Genomic DNA, 18,185 nt, shown 5'->3' with positions numbered 1-18,185 from the left:
TATTGCTTTCATTAGAGTAGCTAAATTAGAAAAAGTACAATTTTAAAGTAATGCCATAAAGTGTGTACGTATATACATACTTGCATGCATACATGTATATATAAGTGAACATGCTTTTATATGTACTGATAAACAGCTCTCTCTGTTGCCTCCTTAGATGACTAGAGACCTTATAGCATATTTCTATTGTCCAGCTTTGTTGGTGCACTTACCACACTAAAACAGAAAATGTTAATTTACTTGGCTGTCTTCCTTCTAGACCTTAAGCTCCTTAAGAAAAAGGTTCATGTTTACTTTGTATTGCCACATCTAATACTGTACCTTCTCTATAATAGGTTAAAAGCTATTTGTTGAATAGATTTACATCCACAAATAATGGGCAATATTCATTCTGTTAGGTTTTCATGTTATGTTAGTAGGGAGCGTAGTTTATAGAGTGCCTGTGGAAACGAAAGTTTGAGTGCTTAATCTATACCAAACATTTACTTACTTTTCACAAAGGTACAGGGTTTTATGATACTCCCTTTTTCTATAGATGAAGAAACGGACTTAGAGAAACTAGCATAATCTGTTTGTCATTTAATGAAAGATTTAAATAGGTATATCTGACTCTAGAACACATGCCCTTTCTGTTAGTAAATATTAGACTAGTTTTAGATGGATAGGAGGAGTAAAAAAGTAAAAAGAAACCAAAGATGTTTGCCTTTTGATACAAAAGAAAACTGAGATCAACTCACCTCCAAGTTTTACAATTAGAAACTTTATTTTGTTCTTTTTCAGCACATATCTTTTATACGTAAAACAGTGCAAGGGAAATAGGAATAAAAAGCACTGATATATAAAGTGAATGATTTTGCTTTTATTCTTTAATCACAAACTTTAAAATTTCATAACAATGTAGTTACAATTTTAAAGGTGGATAAAGGCAAACCTGGCTAGGTAAACTAATTTTAATGTTTCATAGGGTATCACCAATTAAACTGGAATTAGACCTTTAGGAATAGGATTTTTGGCATTATGCTTTGCAATTCTAGCTAGCTTATCATTCAACTCTTAAGAATGTTTAATCCAGTAGTTTCTTTTTTTTTTTTTCCCCATTTATTTTTATTAGTTGGAGGCTAATTACTTTACAGTATTGTAGTGGTTTTTGCCATACATTGACATGAATCAGCCATGGATTTACATGTATTCCCCATCCCGATCCCCCCTCCCGCCTCCCTCCCCATCCCATCCCTCTGGGTCTTCCCAGTGCACCGCCCTGAAGCACTTGTCTCATGCATCCAATCTGGGCTGGTGATCTGTTTCACCCTTGATAGTATACTTGTTTCAATGCTGTTCTCTCAGAACATCCCACCCTCACCTTCTCCCACAGAGTCTAAAAGTCTGTTTTGTACGTCTGTGTCTCTTTTTCTGTTTTGCATATAGGGTTATCGTTACCATCTTTCTAAATTCCATATATATGCGTTAGTATACGGTTTCATCCATCTTATTAGAACTGATTCAAATGAATTCTTTTTAATGGCTGAGTAATATTCCATAGTGTATATGTACCACAACTTCCTTATCCGTTCATCTGCTGATGGGCATCTATCTAGCTTGCTTCTAATCCAGTAGTTTCATCTTGGTAGTTTTTAGTTTTAACATAACCAAGGAACCAAGTACATGTAAACAACTTTGCTAAGGAATATTTTGTGGTTATATCATTGTTATGATAGTTCTTAAACTGATGTTCATGGGCATCAGTTTTTGTGGAAAGGTTTGGATGCTCTGTCAATCACATACAGTTCCTTGCAGAATTTAGTGTACATGTGCTTTTTTTTCTGAGAAGATTCATAGATTTTAGTAGATTTGCCAAAGAGGTTTTTTTTAGGCTTTATTTTTTACTTTAAATTTTTATAAATTGAGGTATAGTTGACATATTATGTAAGTTAGGTCTTCCCCTGGACTCAGTGGTAAAGAATCCACCTGCCAGTGCAGGATACGAAGGTTTGATCCCTGTGTGAGAAGATTCTTTGGAGAAGGAAATGATAAACCACTCCAGTATCCTTCCCTGGGAAATCCCATGGACAGAGGAATCTGGTGGACTACAGTCAATGGGATCGCAGAAGAGTTGGACATGACTTAGTGATTAACCAACAATTATGTAAGTTCAGTTCAGTCGCTCAGTTATGTCCGACTCTTTGTGACCCCATGAACTGCAGCACGCCAGGCCTCCCTGTCTATCACCAACTCCCAGAATCCACCCAAGTATATGATACAGTGATTCACAATTTTTAAAGGTTATACTTCATTTATAGTTATTACACAGTATTGCAAAAGTGTTTTTGATGCTAAAAGTTGACGAGCTGCTTTTATAATGAAATCTTGTTTTCGTTCTAATATTGTTTTGTTGATTTATATGTGAGATCAAAATGCAGAATGGTTATGGTCCCCAAAAAAACCTGTTTGCAAATTGAACTTTTACAAATTGAAGCCTTTTAGAAATTGATATAATGTAATTTTAGATTGTTGTATAGTTGTCAGTTGCTTTTAAGCCTGCATTATATTTCATCTATTCTTTTCCATGCTCTTCAGATATTACTGAACTGTGTCCAGAGAGATGTGTCTTTTTATGATTTTGTTATAATTTGAGTAATTTTCTCTTAATTCATTAGACATTTTTAGACTTAAGGAATTTAGTGTAGTCTTTTTTTTTAAATCTTGTTATTATGTATCATCTTTGTCAGATATTCAAGATGTATATTGAAAATGAGAGTATAAATTTCTTAAATTTATGAGAGAAAATGTCTTTTCATTTGTAAATCAAGTTATTGGTAATAATTTTACAAATGTCAAAGTTATTTTTACTTGAGTGTTTTTGAAGTACAGTCTCCAAAATTACTTTTTTCATTGCCTTTTAGGTAAAAGGATTGCCACATCAACTCACCGAAGAAGTAACCTCACTATCTTTGTCTTTTAAACTGCATCAACAATGAAGTAATGATATCTGAGAACACATGAACACTTGCCAACTAACTGTCACCACACATTCAAGTGATTGTATAAGCAGAAACAAGCTGCAACAGACCCATGTGTCAGTTAGTATAGAGAGAATGCTTTTTTCAGGTACTGTTTATGTAGAAACAGTTTTAGCATAGCACGTTTAAATTATATTTATGTCAATGAAATAAAAATGAGTGAAGCCCCCAGATTCTTTGTTGGACCCGAAGATACAGAAATAAACGCTGGAAATTATCGACACTTCTTCCACCATGCAGATGAAGATGAGGAGGAGGAAGATGAGTCTGTAAGTGTTTGTTTGAAGACCAGTAAGATTTTTACTGATCACTGTGAAGGGGAATTGATACCATTGTCTTAAACAAGGGAAGACTTTTTTTTTCCCCCCACATTGAATTTTGTTGGAAATTTTTAAACTGAAAAGACGTACTGTGTTTCATTAGTAACACTATTGACTCTATAGTGCTTCAGGAAGACGATTAGAGGTCACATTTCTAAGTTGTTTCATAATGACTATTTTAGTGTCTTTCAGTGATATGCCTAGTATAACACAGGGCTGGGGAGAAAAGGTGACAAGGAGAAAGAGTAATTAGGGCCGTAAATCAAAAGAGTTCCTTGTATGTAGAAGTACATAACAAATACATCAAGAATAAAGGACTTTAAAGGTCCTAAAGAAGACAGCTTAACCCGGTTCATTAAGTTTGCAATGTTGTCAACACAAGTGGTACTTATTTACCTGAAGATATCCCTATTTATTAACTATTCAGAAGTCTAAACTGCATAGCTAGTGGAAACTACCTCAAGTATCTATGGGAATTTGTACGTGTATATGTAAACCATACCAAATGTTTAATACACATTTATTATGTTTATTTTGCTATGGTTAGCTCAACATTTTTATTGCTCATCATTTTTGTCCCTTTACACATACAGAACTGATTTAAAATACAAACTTAAAATATGTTTTTCTTATATTCCCAATTGAAAAGATAATTTCATTTTAAAACAAAAACGTGTTATCCTTGATTTCAGTAGTAAAAATGTACTAAAAATAGTTATTAGATGACTTCAAATTTTGTCATAGTTATTTAAGAACAGCTTTCACGGTGCAGTGATATATTTGAAATGCAAAATCGGGCTGTCACCCATTTAAAATCCCACCCCACATCTCACCCCTAGGGAAAAAACAATGATTTTCAAACTTCATATCAGCTAAAACTTCTTCATCTCAAGTCTCATGTGAAAAAAGTCTACTCACTAAAAAATAAAAGCAGAGCTTCTCTGACTGACTTAGACAGGAAAGTACCATTGATTCTGCCTCTGCTACCCTTAGCTCTTTGTTAGGGTTCATCTGGGCACATTGAGAATAGCACTGATAAACCCCGTCCAGTCTTCCTCCATAGAAGGCCTTTTGCTTCTCCTGTGTCTAGAGCTGCACTTGTCTGTCTGCTGTCCACCTTTCATGTTGCAGCAGTACCAGATTGCTTCCCACATACTCCATCTGTCCTGTGCCTCTTTGCTAGTGTGAGTGCTCCTTGACCTCTATGAAATGTCCCTCCTTTTTGGATACCTTGTGAATGATTTGTTATTCTTCAAACCTCAGATTTCCTGTTGTTCATTCTTTCCCCTCTCCTTGGCTCTTTTTCCCTTGAGGAACTTGAATGTTTTTGCATCAGTAGTACTTCCATACTTTGACGTCTGTACTTCTGTTATCATTAGGAACTGTATTACTGTGTTCCCTGTTAGATTCAAAGTGCTTGAAGACAGGTAGTTTCTATATATGTAACTCTTAGTGTTTAGCATAGTTCTTGGAATACTGGTATTAATTAAATAGAGTTCACATTGGTGGTGCATAGTTACTTCTGAGGAACTTGATTTGGTTCATTTGACCAATAGGTTGAGGAAATGATATGTTGTAGATTGTTTTTAAGATATCAAAGATGTTAGGCTGAGTACTCTTGTTGTCTGGGGAAGTCTACATTAGGAACATCATAATGAGTTGTGTCAAGGCTTTTGATCAGGAAAGAATTGAAGAACATAAAACTGAATGATCGGAGAGTGAAAGCAGATCCTAGGGAGGTTAGAATTTACAATCTTTGGTAACATCAAATCCAGTACCAATTTTGAACTCTAAATTTCATATGAGTGAGAAGAGGCAATAAAGAAACACTGCTAAGCATGAAGAGCAGTTCAGGTGTTGTCCAGGGTTACTCTCAGATTTATAATAAGAGCCTAGTGAAACACTTCTGAGCCCGGATTATAATGTCATATGAAACACAGAAGAGAGAAGAACTGAAATGGAAAACTGGACACTGCTTTATATTTGATAAAGCTCAAAGTATCTGAATGCAAAGACCTTAGGATGAATCTTGAATAATTATAGAACTTCATAAGTTGTTTCTGTACTCTGCATTTTAAATTTCAGGCTGAATCACGGCGTTTGAGCTGTAGCAATGAGCTGTAGCATTTTGCCAGAGATGAGCAACACTGTAAACTAGGAATGTTGAGTGTGAAGATTGGGGTGTCAAGAGCATAGACACCTCTGTTTAGCACTGTGGCTTTCTCTAAAATTTCCTTTTAAGTTTTCATTGGTGATCAACATACATTCAAACTCAATCTACAAAAGTAGTTTAACTCTGCATAGCTTTGTAATGAGAACGTCTTATTTTAGGGAAGAGAGTTCTTTATCTCTCTCCCATTGTCCTTTTTATTTTAGGCCTTATTTGCTCTTTTTTGGTGTGAAGAAGACAAATAAATGCCTGAGCCAGTTAAGGAAGTATTTAAGTTTGAAAGCTGAATGAAAATTGTAGTGGTGTTCTGAAACTCAAAAAAATTTTTTCCAGACCTTTGTATAAACCTATTTTTTGTCACAACAGTATAATCTTGAAAAATGTCCGTTTGGTTAATTTGTCACTTCTGTTGATTCATTGCATGCTTTATCTACTCCTGAGAGAGATTTAAGATAGCTGTACTTTGGAGATGTTATCAAGTCAACCTTATTTTTGTTTTCTTTTTGTTTTAGCCTCCAGAAAGGCAGATTGTGGTTGGAATATGTTCCATGGCAAAGAAATCCAAATCCAAACCGATGAAGGAAATTCTCGAACGGATCTCCTTATTTAAATATATCACAGTAGTAGTATTTGAAGAGGATGTTATTTTGAATGAACCAGTGGAAAACTGGCCTTTGTGTGATTGTCTTATTTCTTTTCATTCTAAAGGTATTAAAAAAAACAGGGAGGTAAACCTCTTCATTTTCTCTGACTATAAAACTAGTAGATAAAATAGAAATGTAAAATTAAACTCACCTAGTCTCACAGATAAGTGATGTTAACATTTTGATATATTTTCAGTCTTTTTTCTGTGTTTATTTTTTACAAACACATTTAATGTTATAGTGTATATGTAATTTTATATTTAATTTTTAACCTAATTACATCAAGCAGTTTTCTCGTTTTAACTCATTTGTCAAAAAGCTAGTTTTCAATGGTATGATCATGTATCATCCTGCAGATATAATATATCATGCTTAACTAATATCCGGAAAGTAAGATGGTTTCCAGTTTTTTACTATTAAAAATAGGGCTGTGATGAACTTTTGAATGTTTATCTTTGCAACTCTTAAGTTTCTTGGAATAAATTATTGATTTTTGAGTATTATAAACCAATATGTTTTGCCATACAGAAAATGATCTATCATTCCTCCTATACTTATTCATACTTTATTTCTTAACAACATAATATTTGAATTTTTATTTTGTTTGCTGTTTTTTATAAATCACACTGAAATATCAGTTAAGCTTAAGTATTTACTTTGGGCTTCCCTGGTGGCTCTGATGGTAAAGAATCTGCCTGCAATGCCAGAGACCTGGGTTCGATCCCTGGGTTGGGAAGAAACCCTGGAGAAGGGAATGGCAACCCACTTTAGTACTCTGGCCTGGAGAATCCCATGGACAGAGGAGCCTGGTGGGCTATAGTCCATGGGGTTGCAGAGTCAGACAAAGTGCACTAATCAAAAGTTATTAAGTGTATATCTGAAAATTTATAACCGAAGAATCTGAATTTTCACTTAGAACTCTAAAATACTTGCACTCAGTTATATAATAAATGTGTTCACAGTAAATCATTTTTGTTAGCAAACTATGTGGCCTCCAACTGTGTTAAAGTCTCGCTGTAGTTAGGAATTTAAAAAGCATCACCTTTAGCAATAAGGGGATGCAGCAGGTCAAAACTGTATTCCCATAGATGAGATATGTATATTGATTTTCATCATTTCATGGAGAAGACAAAACCCTGCTCTTCTTTACAGACTGAAGATACTCATTTCAGAGAATCTTAAAAGTTTGCTTAACCTGGAGGATAAGGTGTTCTTCCCTTACCATCACATGGTTCTTCATATTTATTAAGTAAAAGTTAGTTATTTACTTATAAAATCTAGCTACTACCTAAGGTCATATCCCATATGCTGTCTCTTTAACAGCAGCCAAAGCAGGATAATGACTATATAGGGGTTTCTTATTTCCTGAATTCTGTTGGAAGGCTTCAAACCATAGACATTGTGATATCTTTACAGTAAGTGATGAATTCTTAGTCATAAAACTGGAAGGGTCTGTGATTTATGGCCAAGTGATTCTTGGTATAGAGTATTTAAATGTTAATTTAGAAATAAATCTTTTTTAACTAACCATAGCTTTTTTTTTTTAACTTCAAGTTTAACACTTCCTCTCAACTATTCTGATAATGCTACAAAATAGTGTCTTCACAGATACACTGTAGCATACTGTAGTTAAATACTATGTGTGCCTGCTGACTGTTACCCTTTTCCTTAGATAAGAAATGTATTAAAATATTGTTACTTAGGGAATAATAAATTAACATTTATTGAATATTTATTATGCCAGATACTGTAATAAATGTTTCATATGGACTATTTTATTTGATTTCCCAAAAACCTTTCTAGGTAAGACTGTTAAAATATTCCTTTACAGCTGGGAATCGGAGACTTAGAGATGTGAAATAAACTTGCCCGAGGTCACACAGCTGATGAAAGATAGAATTAGGATTTGAACCCTAGTTTATGCTGTTAACTTCTCTTGTATCCTGCCATTCTTAATCATACATGTTGATGGATAAAATTGGAGTCTTTTAGTGTCAATACAGAAAGTGAAGTATAACCATTAAAATAATTTAGATTTTTAAAAAATCTCTTATTATATCTGCCTTTTGATTTGTTTTTCATTGTAATTAGTAATTTTACCAAAGTCTAGAAATTTTAAGAACTTAATTTCTGGTGTGTTAACATTGACCTAGTATCAGTATATTTTATATTTAGAGCATGTCTGTTGAATATAAATTAATTTTTTCTTTTGCTGTTTTTAAAGATGCCTCAGTTCTTTGAATTATCAGCTAATTTGTGTGTGTAGCATCAAAATATCTTAGTGAGGAGTCACATAAAACTTTTTTGAAAAGAACACCAGATGATTGTAATACAATTGTGTTATTTATGTATAGATTTCTGTTTGTATATGAGGTAGTCTTACCTTCTATCAGCAGACTTGGAAGCATCAACTAAACATATCAGTACTCTAAATGGAGTTATGTAACCACTGGCTTGCTGTGCCTTACCAATCAAATTAAGAAAAAATAAGATTTATTTAATAGTACAAGATAAATCAAGTTTTATGTATTTATTATTTTGTCTTACAAAAAACAGCTATATGCATAATGAACTTAGTCTTTTATGGGATGTGGCATAAATTAAAGTTGATTAAGTTAGAGATGTCAACTTGAGATTGTACAGAATATGTTAATAATATGTATTCTTAGGATTTCCACTGGACAAAGCAGTTGCCTATGCCAAACTCAGGAATCCATTTGTAATCAATGACTTGAATATGCAGTATCTCATACAAGATAGGTGAGTGGTTAAGTTGGCTGCAGTAAGGGAGGAAAATCAACATTTATTTAGTATCTGCCTAAACTGGCATAGTACCAATGCTTTTATATATATATATGTATAAATTTGTGGTATCCTGGAAATAATACTTAGTAATAAATACTTGTATACAGTTTTATAGATGAAGAAATTATGGTAAAGTGGAACCATTTTGAGAAATATGTTACTATATATCTTAGCAATTCATTTAACAGATCAAAAACATAGATATTTAAGAGAAATTGTAAAATACAGATGCATATATTGCATTTATTTGATGCTATTAATGGCTACCCTTATAATTTTACTAGCATAATATTTTATTCTGTGTTAGCATTACAGTAAGAGATTATATCTAAGAAAATGCTATATAAAATGTGAGGTCTTATAGTTTTTTATTTTTCTTTTTTTTTTTTTCTTTCTTAGTAATGTTATTAATATCTGAAATTTTGTAACATTTTTCCGAGGTTTTTGTATTGATAGATGTCTATATATTACAAATGTGAATGTATGTGGGAGTGCATATATATGTGTGTGTGTGTCTGTGTCTGCATTCATTTAGAGGAATTTAGAAAATAAATGAAGAAGGGCATTTAATTTAACCCTGCCACTACATCTACCATATTTTTTCATATAGCAAGCAATACATATATGCACTCACATTTTACAGAATTAGGATCAGTAGTCTCTTTAAAGACCATAAACATTTTTCCGTGTCATTAAATATTCTTTGAATATAAGATTTTTAATACTTTAGGTGATATTTTGTCACTGTGATATAGCAACTTTAATTAGCTGTTTCTTTTTTATACACTTATATTCCCAGTTTTAAAAATTAGTATTTTAATATGCCACAGAAAGTTTTGTGCATGCAGTTTTATTCTAATATTACTGAATATTTCCTGAGAATACATTTCTTCAGTATTTTAAATGACATTTGTTTACTTACAAAGAAAGACTATATACGTGACTTTTTTAGTGGTAGAAAAGTAGTAATATACTTTATGAATAGTACAGTAATACACTTATTATGAAACAGTAGAAAAACAATAAGGGTTTTCTCTTTTTTTCTTCAGGAGAGAAGTGTATAGTATTCTTCAAGCTGAAGGTATTTTGCTTCCTCGTTATGCAATTTTGAACCGTGACCCAAATAATCCCAAAGGTAAGAGTAAGAGATTTTAAACAAGCTGTTTTAAAAGTCTCTTAACAAAGACTTCTGAGCCACTCTCCTCCATAATTAAATAGAATTTATAAACAACTTATGCATTCTATTCAATTTCTTTTAAACGATCCAAATAGGCAATTAAATTTCAATTAAAATGGGACATTATGAGCTAGAAGGCTTACTATAACCAGGAGGTGTATATCATATATTTATTGGGTCCATGTTTGGCATATCTGAGAATCATAAGGAAGAATTTTTACATACTTAATAAATTTGTATTGATTGGGGTAAGCGAGTCTATAACAGTTGAATTAAGTATTAGAAATTTCATGCTAGTATAGCACAACTAAACTTCTGATGAGTAAGAATTTTGAAATATTAATATTTTAAAGCTCCTTTTGCTTCATTTTCCTGCTTATTTACGGCATAGCATGTAAGTTATACATAGTGTAAAAGGGCAAGATAAATGCTTATTTGTTTTAATATTGAATATTTTGATAACAGTATTTTGGGGAATTTTAATGACCATATTGTACATTAGAGCAACTTTGATTAAAACCCAGATACCAGCATTATAGCAGGTCCATTAGATTTTTGAAGAATATAGTTCCTTATGTCATCATAGATAATAAATGCTGGCATATGTTTGCATAAAAATATTTTTAGTTAAAATCAAATCAAGGACTTCCCTGGTAGTCCATTGGTAAATAATCCCCCTGGCAATGCAGGAGACAAGGGCTTGATCCCCGGTTCGAGAAGGTTCCATGTGCCACAGAGCAGGTAAGCCTGTGTGCCACAACTCCTGAGCCCAGAACTGCAGCTGCTGAAGCAGGCGCGCCCAGAGCCCGTGCTCTGCCCCAGGAGAGGCCGCTGCAGGGAGAAGCCTGTGCATCGCAACCGAGAGGAGGCCCTGCTGGCCGCAGCTAGAGAAAGCCCGTGTGCGGCACCGGAGACCCAGCGCAACCACAAAAAACCAGTACATCATCCACAGTTAGGTCTCTTTGTAACCTCTGTTCTCCTGAAGAAGTCCTCAATAATACTGTGGTTATATTATATCTAGGTACTAAGCCGTTTGTAACTTCTCTTGATATTATGTTTGATTTATAGAATGCAATCTGATTGAAGGCGAAGATCATGTAGAAGTAAATGGGGAAGTTTTCCAAAAGCCTTTTGTAGAAAAGCCAGTCAGTGCAGAAGATCACAATGTTTACATTTATTATCCAACCTCCGCTGGTGGTGGAAGTCAAAGACTTTTTCGAAAGGTAAACCTTTGTTAGCCTAGTGACTACTGTTCTTTATACATTGTTGCATAAACTTTACTAAAAGTAATCAAGTATTTAGTAAAACTGTGTTTAAGAATGTATCATTGAAAAAAGAAAAAAAAAGAATGTATCATTGAGAGATAAATTCATAAACTTGATGTCATCATTTGTTAGGGAAAAAAAGGCATCATTTTAGTTATTAAATTTACGTACAAAATACCAAGAAAGTTATTTGATCTTCTTTCTACCTTCCATTTATGAATCTGTCATATGAGAATTTCAGGTAAAGACCAGCATTTTTTTTAGAAAAATGGCCTACAAATGAATAGTTCCTAGAAAAAATAACACCAGTGATCTTTTAAAAGTATGCTCAAAATTGCACCCATAATAAAAAAAATGTAAATCGAGTCTAAAAGATAATGACATTAAGTTACTTTTTGAATCAGCAAGATCAAAAAGATTGAGGTAGTTGGAAAACGAGCATAAGCCCAGACGTTGTTATCACAATATTTCTTCTAAAATATAACTTAGCAGTATGTCAGTATTAAAAGTGCACATGTAAGCAATCGTGGAAATGCAAAGCAAGAACACACTGAGGTACTTGTTCTGTGTCCATTAGGGTGGCAAATATTAGGTCTGACAATACCGAGTTATAGATGATTGTACATCAGTGGAAATACCTACACATTGCTGGAGAGACTCTAATTAAAAATGGTTTTTAAAAGATTTTGGCATTATTTTGTAGGTTGAATGTGAGCATTTTCTGTCACTAGTGGTTTCACTTTGAGTATATGCCACAGAATACTCCTGCACATACTTGTCCCAGGAATATTTAAAAGAAAGTTCGAAGCAACATTTCTTTACTAGCTAAATCTTAGACAACAGCCTGCCTAGATATATATTATAGGCAAATGAATGAATTACTGAATATTATACAGAGGAAAATTCTGTAGTAGTGACAAAGCAGAGTTACTGCAGCAATATGGTTGAATCTTAGAAACACTGTTCTAAGTGTTCATTGTATTTTTATGCTATTTAAGTTATAGCAGGAAATAATATAGTGTCAACTACATAACGTGCTGTTAAATATTTGTATACTAAAAAAAATTTTTGGAATATCAATGATAGAAATAAATGGTAAAAGAGAAGATTTTATAAAAAGAGGAAAATAATTTGGTTTTTACACTGATAGACTTCTTTTATTTTCAGATTGGCAGTAGAAGTAGTGTTTACTCCCCAGAAAGCAATGTACGAAAAACAGGCTCCTATATATATGAAGAGTTTATGCCTACAGATGGTACTGATGTTAAGGTAGGATTGATAAAGTATATTTTGAGTTTGTATTTTGAGTTTGCCAGTGATGTCAGAAAACGAGTTTGCAATAGCTGCTGCTGTTGTTGTTATATAGTTGCTAAGTCGTGTCTGGCTCTTCTGCAACTCCATGGACTGTAGCCTGCCAGGCACTTCTGTCAGTGGGGTTTTCCAGGCAAGAGTACTGGAGTGGGTTGCCATTTCCTTCTCCAGGGAATATTCTTGACCCAGGGATTGAACACAGGTCTCCTGCATGGCAGGTAGACACTTCACTGCTGAGCCATCTGGGAAGTCCATTTGATTAGCTGTCTCTGACCTCTATTTTGGCTCTCTTTCTTTATAACTAGGTATTCTTAATCTATTTACATTATGAATGTCTTTGGCAATCTAAGCCTATGGATCCTTTTTATAGAATAATATTCTTCAGTGCTTAAAATAAACCACACAGGATTACAGTGGAGACAAATTTTACTGAAATAAAGTTAATCAAAATATTTAAAAATCAATCCAAAATATAGTGGGTTAGAGTCTAGTAACCACCACAGTTTCTAAGCATCAGTCAGTGTAAAAAATGTTTAGAGAGCTTTGACAACTGTAATGTGATTCCAAAAAAATAGGTGTGATTTCTGTTGGTGACAAATAAGGTCTTAATTGCTTTACCTTTAGCCACTCTGTCTAACTTGTTCAGTCTCTAAGTTGTGTCCAACTCTTAGCGACACTATGGACTGCAGCACACCAGGCTCCTCTGTCCTTTACTGTTTCCTGGAATTTGCTCAAGTTCATGTCCATTGAGTTGGTGATACTACGTAACCATCTCATATTCTGCTGCTCCCTTCTACATTTGCCTTCAGTCTTTCCCAGCATCAGGGTGTTTTCTAATGAGTCAGTTCTTTGCAGTAGGTGGCGGTGGTGTTTCAGCTTCAGCAGCAGTCCTCAAATGAATATGCAGGGACTGATTTCATTTAGGATGGACTGGTTTGATCTCCTTGCTGTCCAAGGGACTCTCAATTCTTCAGCATGCAGCCTTCTTTATATCCAACTCTCACATCCATAAATGGCTCCTGGAAAAACCATAGTTTTGACTACACGGACCCTTGTCGGCAAATTGATGTCTCTGCTCTTTAATAGGCTGTCTAGGTTTGTCGTAGCTTTTTTTGCAAAGAGCAAGCATCTTTAATTTCATGGCTGCTGTCACTGTCCACAGTGATTTTGGAGCCCAAGAAAATAAAGTCTCTCGCTCTTTCTACATTTTTCCCCTTCTATTTGCCATAAAGTGATGGGATTGGATGCCATGATCTTAGTTTTTTGAATGTTAAGTTTTCAGCCAGCTGTTTTACTTTTCCTCTTTCACTTTCATCAATAGGCTCTTTAGTTCCGCTTCACTTTCTCCTGATCAGTTCAGTTCAGTTGCTCAGTTGTGTCCGACTCTTTGCGACCCCATGAATTGCAGCACGCCAGGCCTCCCTGTCCATCACCAACTCCCTGAGTTTACTCAAACTCACGTCCATCGAGTTGGTGATGCCATCCAGCCATCTCATCCTCTGTCGTCCCCTTCTCCTCCTGCCCCCAATCCCTCCCAGCATCAGGGTCTTTTCCAATGAGTCAACTCTTTTGTTAGAGTGGTGTTATCTGCATATCTGAGGTTGTTGAAATTTCTCTCAGCTATCTTGATTCCAGTTTGTGATTCATCCAGCCCAGAATTCTGAGTGATGTACTCTGCATATAAGTTAAATAAGCAGGGTGACAATATTTTGAGTGTTATCTTGCTAGCATATGGACTTCCCTGATAGCTTAGTTGGTAAAGAATACGCCTGCAATGAAGGAGACCCCGAAAGATTCCTGGGTCAGGAAGATCCGCTGAGAAGGGATAGGCTACCCACTCCAGTTTTCTTTGGCTTCCCTTGTGTCTCAGCTGGTAAAGAGTCCACCTATAATGTGGGAAACCTGGGTTTGTTCCCTGGGTTGGGAAGATCCCCTGGAGAAGGGAAAAGCTACCCACTCCAGTATTCTGGCCTGGAGAATTCCATGGACTGAATAGTCCCTGGGGTCTCAGAGTCAGACACGACCGAGCAACTTTCCCTTTCATTTTGCTTGCATGTGAAATGAGTGCGGTTGCGTGGGTAGTTTGGACATTCTTTGGCATTGCACTTCTTTGGGATTAGAATGAAAACTGACCTGTTTTCACTCCTGTGGCCACTGCTGAGTTTTCCAAATTTGCTGACATATTTAGTATAGCACTTTAACAGCATCATCTTTTAGGATTTAAAATAGCTCTGCTGGAATTCCATCACCTCCACTAGCTTTGTTCATAATGTTTCCTAAGGCCCACTTGACTTCACACTGCAGGATATCTGGCTCTAGGTGAGTGACCCCACCATCATGGTTATCCCGGTCATTAAGACCTTTTTTGTATTGTTGTTCTATGTATTCTTGCCTCTTCTTAATCTCTTCTTCTGTTAGGTTCTTAGGCTTTCTGTCCTTTCACGTTTACATCCTTGCATGAAATGTTCCCTTGATATCTCCAGTTGTATTCGAGAGGCCTCCAGTCTTTCCCATTCTGTTGTTTCCCTCTGTTTCTGTGCATTGTTCATTTAAGAAGGCCTTCTTATCTTTCCTTGGTATTCTGTGGAACTCTGCATTTAGTTGAGTGTATCTTTCCCTTTTTCCTTGCCTTTTGCTTCTCTGAGTCTAATAGAGAGTTCTTTCCTAGGTGTAAACTGAATCTTGAGCCTCCTCTTAAAAATTCTCTTGTGGATCCTCATTGACCACAAGGTAATTAATCAGATTTTTAAGGCTGGCGTACGAGATACTTCATGGCCTGCCCTCTGTACTACAAACCTTACTTCATACAGTAGAAACCATAGCAAATAACAAACTCTCACCTGAATATGTCATGCTGTTTCATTCCTCTGCTCTTTGCGTTTATTAGCTTTGCTTAGAGTGCCTTTCCCTCTCTTGTCTGCTTTTGAATCCTTGCTTCCCTTATAAATCTTCCTTCCATGCTTAGATCTTTATTTTGGCAGTTACTTTCTTCTATAATTTTTTAGTTATTTATACCTCTCTTTTGTTAAACAGTTTGAGAAGGATCACAGCATTATGCATTCTAGTAGTCCCTTATAATGTTCAGTATAATTATTTTTTAGAGAGAACAGATCCTCATTTTACCAGTTTTGCTGTATAATTACTTACAACCTCTTCCAATGTTGAAAATTTTCACACGTAAAATAGAAAGATGTGTCAAAAAATACCGCCTGGAAACAGAGGTATTTTTTATTTGAATTAGTTGCCTGCTGTTACATATTTACATATATATCTTTTTAAAGTAATGTATATATTTTAACATTTCTGAAAGGTTTATACAGTGGGTCCAGACTATGCCCATGCTGAAGCTCGAAAATCTCCTGCTCTTGATGGCAAGGTAGAACGAGATAGTGAAGGAAAAGAAGTGAGATACCCTGTTATTCTCAATGCACGAGAAAAATTAATTGCTTGGAAAGTCTGCCTGGCTTTTAAGGTAAGATGTTATGCAGGTCATGTAGACTCTTGTAAAAATTTGAATTTTCTTTTTTGAGTGAAAGAGATGTTGTTTGGGCTTATAATAGGAAAGATAAGTAGAGAAAATAAAATAGTATATCTGAATAGTTTTTTTTTTGAACTTTACAAAGGATTCTTGTAGTGCCATTAATAAGAATATATAACAAATGAAGGCCTTTCCTTCTTATTCTTTCTTCATTATGTAGAAGGATACTGACAGTTTATTCAGAAACTACAGTTATAGAAGAAAACAACTGAAATGATAGAGTTATAGGAGTATTTTTTTAATATACTCCTGTAACAGAACTGGTTATAAGTATTTACTCATAGAATTGATACATGATTTTTTTTTTTAAAAAATTCTTCTAGCCTTCACAGTTGATCATTTGGCCTGTTAAATATAGTAAAATATGTTCATGAAAACTACTAATACACTTTTTATTTTATTATTTTTTTCTAATACACTTTTTAAAGAAAACTTTTTACTTAGATATTTGACTTGTTCTCTCAATTTGTATTATTAGGGTTTGATATCCTGTGCAGTAAAGAGTAAAACAGAAGTAGTACAACTTACATCTCATAGAGGATAAACTTTACCTTGTTGAAGCGTTGTCTTGGATATATAACTTAAAACTAGTATATATTGCTAGTTATTAAATAATAAATTTTTTGTGTCTTAATAATTTGAAGTCTCTCATGGAAGGAATCTTAACCTGAAGTATGTTTTAATAGCTTTATATTAATTGGTTTTTATATGAACTGTTTTAACTTTGTAATGCCAGGATTCCAAAAGCCATGACTTAAAATCATATTATACTAATACATGATGGTTTGAACATAAAACCTAGAAGATCAGAAAATTCCTAGAGCCTAAGCAGGAAATTTATACTTTTCTGTTATCTCCCAAATAAAGTAAATATGTTTCAGGAGCTCACAAGTGTGTAGTTGTCAGAGTTTAAAAGATTCATGAGAATAATTGGACATTTCTTCTGGGCTGTGTCTTCAAAACTTTCTCCTCTTTTTTTTTTCTTTTTGTGTTTTTTTTGTGTTTTTTTTTTTTAATTGTTAGAATTTCTGCTAGCATAAAATTTATCAAAGCCTTTAAAAATTTTTTACTTTTGTATTTTAATTAAACATTAATTGAAAACCTTCTTGAGTTCTTGGCCTCTCTAGTCTCTTAAGCATTATTGTTCTACATTTACTTCATAGGAAGAATTTAAATAATCATGTGACATGTGCTATATATTTTAGAGTATTCAAGTTACAAATAAGTAGCTTCCTTGTTTTTTACTTACTCTGAAGTAAAGGGCACTTATAAAATTTGTATTCTAGTAAGACTGGAAGACTCAGTCTTAATTAAATGGAATTTTAAAGTGTATAATTTATTTTAAATAGCAAACAGTTTGTGGCTTTGACTTGCTACGGGCCAATGGACAATCCTATGTGTGTGATGTCAATGGCTTCAGTTTTGTGAAAAATTCCATGAAGTATTATGATGATTGTGCAAAAATACTTGGGTAAGATTTTTTTCTTTATATTTCTTCCTCTTTACTTTTGTTATAGTTAGTGCATACTCGTTATTCAGAAACCAAATAATTGTAAGCATCAAGTGATTAGGGCTTTATAAGCACTCTAGAGGAAAAAATCAGTGTTCGTAAAATGATATCCCCAATTCCTGAATTACATTTTGGGTTATGTAAGACAATTTAATTTATGAACAGTGTAAACTTTTAAAGGTATTTAAGCTTATAGACTTAGAAATGCTATATAACAATGATTTACACAGTGATGGCTGATCATTCATCAAAATGGCTGATTTATTAGATTACCTTGTTTCTCAAGTTTTTGTGAGGTAATTATAGTAATTAATGGTACAGAATTAACATTTGTGAAATAAGGAACAAGAATAAAATAGAAATAATTGGAATTTAGAAATCTTGATTCGACTTTCTACAAGCATATGTTACTCAAAATAATCTCATGA

The 18,185-nt window shown here is 34.1% G+C and overlaps 1 protein-coding gene across 10 annotated transcripts in view; it reads left to right on the top strand.

Annotated features, from left to right (window-relative positions):
- The window catches only part of PPIP5K2 (diphosphoinositol pentakisphosphate kinase 2), a 78,118-nt gene that overhangs the window by 4,877 nt on the left and 55,056 nt on the right, over positions 1–18,185 (top strand). For all 10 annotated transcript variants that reach the window (XM_043464540.1, XM_043464536.1, XM_043464532.1 and 7 more), the window contains exons 2-9: positions 2,901–3,286; positions 6,020–6,215; positions 8,821–8,911; positions 10,006–10,091; positions 11,202–11,356; positions 12,566–12,667; positions 16,020–16,181; positions 17,597–17,718. In XM_043464540.1, the coding sequence (XP_043320475.1) occupies positions 3,173–3,286; positions 6,020–6,215; positions 8,821–8,911; positions 10,006–10,091; positions 11,202–11,356; positions 12,566–12,667; positions 16,020–16,181; positions 17,597–17,718 (1,028 nt within the window). In that variant the 5' untranslated portion in view covers positions 2,901–3,172. The remainder of the gene's footprint in view (positions 1–2,900; positions 3,287–6,019; positions 6,216–8,820; positions 8,912–10,005; positions 10,092–11,201; positions 11,357–12,565; positions 12,668–16,019; positions 16,182–17,596; positions 17,719–18,185) is intronic.

Source organism: Cervus canadensis, chromosome 4 (genome assembly GCF_019320065.1).
Source record: "Cervus canadensis isolate Bull #8, Minnesota chromosome 4, ASM1932006v1, whole genome shotgun sequence".
In the NCBI taxonomy this organism is placed as follows: Eukaryota; Metazoa; Chordata; class Mammalia; order Artiodactyla; family Cervidae; genus Cervus; species Cervus canadensis.
Note: the sequence above shows the minus strand (reverse complement) of the source record. Positions and strands in the feature narration are given on the sequence as shown.